This window comes from Hibiscus syriacus, unplaced genomic scaffold (genome assembly GCF_006381635.1).
Source record: "Hibiscus syriacus cultivar Baekdansim isolate YM2019G1 unplaced genomic scaffold, ASM638163v2 tig00113124_pilon, whole genome shotgun sequence".
Classification (NCBI taxonomy): Eukaryota; Viridiplantae; Streptophyta; class Magnoliopsida; order Malvales; family Malvaceae; genus Hibiscus; species Hibiscus syriacus.
In genome coordinates, this window is record NW_024063444.1 from 3686915 (window position 1) to 3693573 (window position 6659).

General features: G+C 32.4%; 1 protein-coding gene across 1 annotated transcript; it reads right to left on the bottom strand.

The window, feature by feature from the left end:
- Nucleotides 1–1058: 1058 nt before the first annotated feature.
- On the bottom strand, nucleotides 1059–3546 carry LOC120185861 (protein SYS1 homolog). The gene is made up of 3 exons (XM_039189965.1): nucleotides 3219–3546; nucleotides 2202–2428; nucleotides 1059–1402 (listed from the first exon to the last, which is right to left on the bottom strand). The coding sequence occupies exons 1-3, from the start codon at nucleotides 3440–3442 to the stop codon at nucleotides 1395–1397; spliced, it is 459 nt and encodes a 152-aa protein (XP_039045896.1). The 5' UTR covers nucleotides 3443–3546; the 3' UTR covers nucleotides 1059–1394.
- Between the last annotated feature and the right edge of the window lie 3113 nt (nucleotides 3547–6659).

Genomic DNA, 6659 nt, shown 5'->3' on the forward strand with positions numbered 1-6659 from the left:
TTCCCCAAATAGCACGGAAGACTCCATAAAAGCATCAATATCTAAGGTAGAGGTAGCAATCACTCACCCAATCAACCAATTAGCAACAACATTAGAGGGTAAATCAGTCAGATCACCCAAAATAAGCATGTCTGAGGTCTCATCAGTTGTAAAGTGCAGCTTAGCAAACAATTTGTCAACTTCCCCCACCATATCATACAACAATGTGGAAATCCAGAACAAGGAGTCAACTTTCAAAACTAAACAAAAAAACTCCAAAATAATTGACAGTTAGAAAGATTAGGTAGTGAGGCAGTTAACAAAACTACTCCACTAGGATTGTGCATGGCACATGCAAACCTTGTAACCAACAGATCCAGTTTTCCGAAAAAGATGTGTCCCTGAAGGGGAAAACCTCATGGCAAGCAATACAGAGATTGGCCAAAATCGCAATAATCATCCCGAATGCCAAGAACAACCAAAACAGAAATGGGATACGAGAATAAATCCCCATTAGGGACATAATCAGTGAACGGAAGGGAACTAAACCAAGAACCATAGAAACAACAAACCTTAAACAAACCTTGATCAAAACCTATACCAGAAAGGCTTAACCCAATTCAGTGACCGTGCCACCCTCCGACGAACAGAGGGCCGTGAGAGAAAACTGTCATGGTTTTTATTTTCTAAATACATGTAACAAAATAAATGTTAAATAATTATTTGAAGCAACAAAAACTTTAAACACATAAAAATAAACAAAAGGTATAGTTTAAACACTTAATTTTCAACTAAACCTATAATATACGTGATTGAAACCAACAAAAAATGATGAAATGAGCATTTCCCCCCTTCTCTTTGGAATCTTATTTGTGATTTTCTTTTCATTTTCATTTGGGAAAGACTGAAAGTTATTTACTTAAAACTTTGTTTTTACTTGAAACTTTTTTCCATCAACCCAAGGAATTTAAGCATGTGGCTTTGGCTTAATGGAGGAATGAAATTTATAGTCTTTAAACAAGTGGTATTCTTAAGTAGCAGGCATTACAGAATCAGCATATTAGCAACCAAACAATTAATTAAACAATTAAAAACTAATCAGATATGCAGATAAAATCAGAGAATGTGTATCATCTTTTCTCAGAGGTCAAAGCCAAATGCACACCTAGCTTGCTGTGCTTCAGCTTCATATCACTTAAGCACCACTACCCAAACTTTTATGGTTTCTCTCTATCATCTTCGGAACTCGGAAGGACCGAAAATAGATCTTATAAGTTATAACATAAGCTAGCTCTTTCTCATATCAAATTATACTTGGTATTCAGAGAATTACATCCTTAAGCTCCTCCAAAGCAGTGGAAAACAATTAATTTTAATGTGCCATGGGGAATTTCTTCGTAATTGATTCTTTATCATCAAACATCTGCAATTAAGAGAAAAAAAAGATTTGTTAACTGAAATTAATGTAAATACTAAAACAACTACAAATTAGCAGTCTCGGGTGGTAACTATTTGAATCATTTATGTTTTAACCAGACATAGGTCAAGAACTTGTATTTTTTCTTCCTTATCGAACTAACATGCACTATATCTTCTTTTCACAATTAGGAGCTGAGCATCAAAAAGATTTTTTTCGGTTCCTCGAAATGCCTCCCAAGCGTGTTGGTGATACAAGCCAATACAATTTTCTCAGCTACATATGCAAGTTCCCGAACACTTTAAGCAGCTGCAAGTGGTAAAACTACTTAAGCAAGAGTAAGATTTCTCACATAACTAAATCATCTAAATTCTCAAATAGAATCATGGTTCAGAAATCCTTTTAAAAAGATAATAAAAATTAGCACATCCCCTAAAACAGACATTGTATATATAGAAAATAATGCGAAGAGAAAAATAAGGCTGCAAGCCCCCACTCAACAACAAAGTAAAAGATTTGGAGAACAAGAGAGCAGTGCTGCAATAAACGAACAGACGGGAATTAACACAAACTGATTCATGTCGTGATGCAGAAAATCATCATACTCCCTTCAACCATGATACTAACTACTAGTAAAATGCAGAACTTATTTGGCAGACCAAGCATCAAACAGAATATATTTAGCAGTGCCGGATAACCAAAGCCCCAAAAGAAAAGGACAGACAATAGATTAAAAAAGGTAAAAAAATCACATTGCAATTATCTTAAAAATTCACTTTTCACATATATAGGAATTATTTCTTACTTGATCGAAGTCGTGTAATGGGAATTTCTCTCAGTTCCCGTCTAATGCATAAATATTCACCTAGCAAAGCCATCACCGCAACTCCAGTAACATTCACAACCCACCATGTTATTGAGGAAGGCCAACCTCCATACATGATACATATAAAAAGATGTATAATATAGAGAGTGGCTGAAAAGTCTAAGCAATTCTTTGCCCTTTCAATCAAATAAAGCATGTACCCAGCTCTGCAAAGATCCAAATAAAACAAAACAATATTTAAAATAAGCTCAATTCAGGAAATGCCGAGTACTATTATCATCTTTAAACTTCTTATATACATTACTTCAATTTCTATATATACATGAGCATTTAAATACAACCAAGGTTAGAAATTCTTCACGGAAGCATTATCTAGCCCTGGATTTATTTAACTTGCAAGCATATCTCCCTCGTATAGAAAACCAACAGTATCAGAAAAAATAACCAATAAAAGATGCAATAAATTGGACAAGCAGGTACTAACTTTTCAAGCTTAGATACTAATATCCTAAAAAAATTCAAGATTCAATACTATTACATTCAATTTTAAAATTCATGTGCAGAGCTTTATAAATCTTAACTTTTACAAATCAAGAAACAAAAACACAGACAAACACCACGGCTGTACATCATAATCTGAACATTGATCCAAGCCAGTTCCAAAACCTAGAAGCAAGGCATAAACAAGAGAAATAGAGAATTTGCAGTTTAATCATAAGCCAAAGGAGCTATAAAGTAGGAGAAACAGAGCTAGCGCATACGCTGATTTTTTGAATAGATAAGATAAACCTGATTGTGCACAACTTTTACACTATCATTCAATCAAAATAGGTATTCTATTCAAGAGCAAATTTAATAAGTTATACATATGAAAGCAGTAGATTGAAGCCTACCATTTGCTATACAAATGTATTCAAAGATGAAAGCTAGCAGATGCAAAGAAAGATATAAATGAAGCATCATAGTTAAAAGACAAGATTGAAATTATATTCTCACCCTGCGATAGAGCTGAGCAGAAAGGAAACAATAACGCACCAGCCGGTAACAGTAGAGGTAGTAACAGTGGCAAAGTCAAATAAATAGACCAAACTCATATGAGAAACGCGAGTGCCAACAAGAAATGACAAGAAAACCCCAAGTGTGAGGTAGTATAAACATTGAAGGCAAACAATTTGGCCTACAATAAGCCAAGGGTCCCATACCACCGCACCATAGAACATGACTACAATTGAATCCCTTTAAAATTCCAAATTCTACCAGATCAACAAAAACCCAAACAATTCAAACTAATTCCTCAAAGTTAAATTCCTTATACCCAAGCATCAAACACTAAAAAAGGAACTAGTTCATCTAAAGCTTATTTCTTCAAAACCCCAATTCTCAGAAAATTGAAAGGATTTGCAAACCAACGGTTGCCCAACTGGAGTTCTTCGAAGTTAAAGAAAAACCCAATTTTTAAGAACGAAAATTCAACGCTGAAACTGACTTTGAGATTCAATGTTTAGTGTACCCAAAATTGAGACTTGGCGAATTCGGATCTGGTAAATCAGCGAGTCTCGAGAGAAACAAACTCGAATCTCAAGCCCTTTTCCTGGAGGGAATCTGAGAATAAAACCAAATGCAATTTGAGGTAAGCTAATACTAATAGAAAAAACAAACAAAAAGGAAAAACAAAGTTTTCCCAATTCCAGCTAGCCAAAGTGGAATCCAGGTCTTGATTCAAAAGAAGGATGAATATCGAAAACTGACAACCGAGGTTGATGAACGATAGGGGTTAGGGACTAGAGAACCGTGTCCACGAACAAATTCTGAAATTTTCGCTTCTGCATATTAATTTAAAAATTACAAAATATCAACCGAACACCGCCCTCCGTGAAACCTTCTTTTAAGAGAGGTTGAAGCCCTTCCTTTCCTTTAACTGTTTATAATATCAGCAGCACTTCAACCAACGTATTAAAATTATGGGTAAACTACGCTCATCACTACTTAACTATGAGTAGATTTTAGTTCGATCATAAATCTTTTAACTTTATCAATTATACCATTAAACTATATAAATGATGCAAATTAAGCCATCCGTGTTAGTATTTAATGGGGAACTGACGTCTAAGCTAAAAAATGATATAATTTCATATTTAATCTGTAATATTTATATATTGTATCAATTTAATTTCAATTTAAATATAATTCAAAAAATTTAATCAGTTAATCTTATGATTTTAAAAATATAATTTTATAATTTTATTCTACTCGTAACAACGTTTGATAATCAATTTTATAATTTTATTCTTTGATTTTAAAAATATAATTTAGAATTAATATAGTATAAATTAATAATTTAGTCACAATCATATGTCAAAACAAACTACGATTTTTGTCTCAATCTACTCGTAACAACGTTTGCTAATAAATTTTATAATTTTATTCTTTGATTTTAAAAATATAATTTAAAATTAATATAAAATAATATAAATTAATAATATATTAAATTTTATATAAAATTCGAATCATTTTTAAAATATTATAAATATTAAAGCTATTAAAATTGTACTATTGAATATATTATTTCTTTTATAATAATAGTAGTACGCTTAAATAATAATAACCTTATTAATTCAAATTTTATGAATATATTTTTATTTTTATATATAATTTGATTTTTAGTTTTTAATAAGTTTTATTGTAAAAAATATGTTTATATATAAAATTTTAAAATTATTAATAAAATTAAAAAAATTAGATCAATTATTATAAATATAAAATTGTGAAAACAAATGATAAAAAATATTAATTTAGCTAAAAATCAAACTATCATATATTATTTAAAAATTAAAAGAAATGAATTGAATATATTAACCTCACCCTAATTATAACTTATTTAACGAAATTAGTGGAATGATATTGATAATAAAATAAATATTATTTTTAAAAAATTAAACCTAAACAATTTTTTATTAATATGAGGTAAGTACAAGATAATACATGTTTAAAGATAACTTTCAATCATGTGAAATTAAACGCTCACATTATAACATTTTAGATGCTCGACCTCGGATATTAAAGAATAACAACAATTTATTTACAACTGAACTCGCTGAGTTCGTACAAATATAAACAATTATATCTACTAAAAAAGGTGTAACACCCCAATTTAGGAGCTAAATTTTACAAATTATAAAGTGGTGAATTTAATTGGTAATTTGAAAGAAACTGTGGATTAAATTATAAAATTTCAAAGTTGGTAGACAGTTTTAAGAAGTACAGAAAATTCAGTGGTTAAACCTATGATTTAACCATTTTTTATATATGATGAAATATAACCCCCACCTGTGCTCAGTTTCCAAATTTCCCCCATTTCCCTCCCCCGTTCACTCTACTTCGATCTTTGATTTACTCGCCGTCCGATCTCCGATCGACGAATCGAAACCACCATCGTGTTCGTTGTCGACCGAGGAACAAAATCCCTCAAACCTTTCATCGTGAATCGTCGCCGTTTGCCGTTAATTTTAGTCAGAAGTATCGTCCGAAATAACTCGATTTCATTTGGTTTTTGGTCGATTCACGACGATCCGACAATCCATTTTCGACACCTCCGGGACCATCGTGTTCCTTGTATCGTTCCGAGTCCACTGATGTTCTCCATTTCTCCGTCGACGCCGACACGTGGAGGGGTGAGACCGTCAAAGTTTCCGACGTTTCAGAATCGAGCTCTCTGCCGTTCAAAATTGTGAACCGAGCTTGGTAAGTGTATCAAAATGCCTTAAAATAATTTTTAGGAATTTTTTTCGAGAATTTTTCGACACCGTATCACTGTTCACATGCCACCCCCGAGAGTGGCATCGTCTGATTGTAATTAATTTATGTTTAGGTGCTATTTGAGTAAAACTCGGGTGTTAGTTTCGTAAATATTTGCAGAAGGTGGCTAATTTTGTAATTAATTTCTGTTAGGGTGATATTTGTATAAAATGGTCGACTGTTGACCGTTGACCACAGATTACTAGAACTTTGACCAGCGTTGACAGTCCATTAAACGACCTTTGACTTTGACCGAGTATACCTATACTGACGTTTTTCGACGTTCGAAATCCGATTCCGCAATTCATTTTTCGAAATTCGGACCCGAAGGCCTCGTAATTGCCGGTCAAACATTCAAATTTTTAAAAAGTCATATTTTATGTTTTCGACGTCCTGAATCTGAATCCGAAGTCCGTTTCACCAAAATCGAACCCATTAAGCTATTTTTCACTGATTTATCATCTGATTCGATCCGTTTTTCAGAATTAAGCTTCGTTTTTTATGTAATTTCTATTGATATGGATCCGGGGAAATATTGGAAGAGGATTTCAAATCGATGGCCTTTTAATGGAATTTTAATGGTTTATCAGTATTGCACGGAAATCGAGGTAATACTTTACTACCTCTTTATGTTTTATGGAA

Coding starts and splice junctions, on each gene's coding strand:
- LOC120185861 (XM_039189965.1), bottom strand. CDS start 3,442: ATGTTCTATGGTGCGGTGGTATGGGACCCTTGGCTTATTGTAGGCCAA. Junction 2,429..3,218: donor CTGCTCAGCTCTATCGCAGG/GTGAGAATATAA, acceptor GGATCTTTGCAG/AGCTGGGTACATGCTTTATT.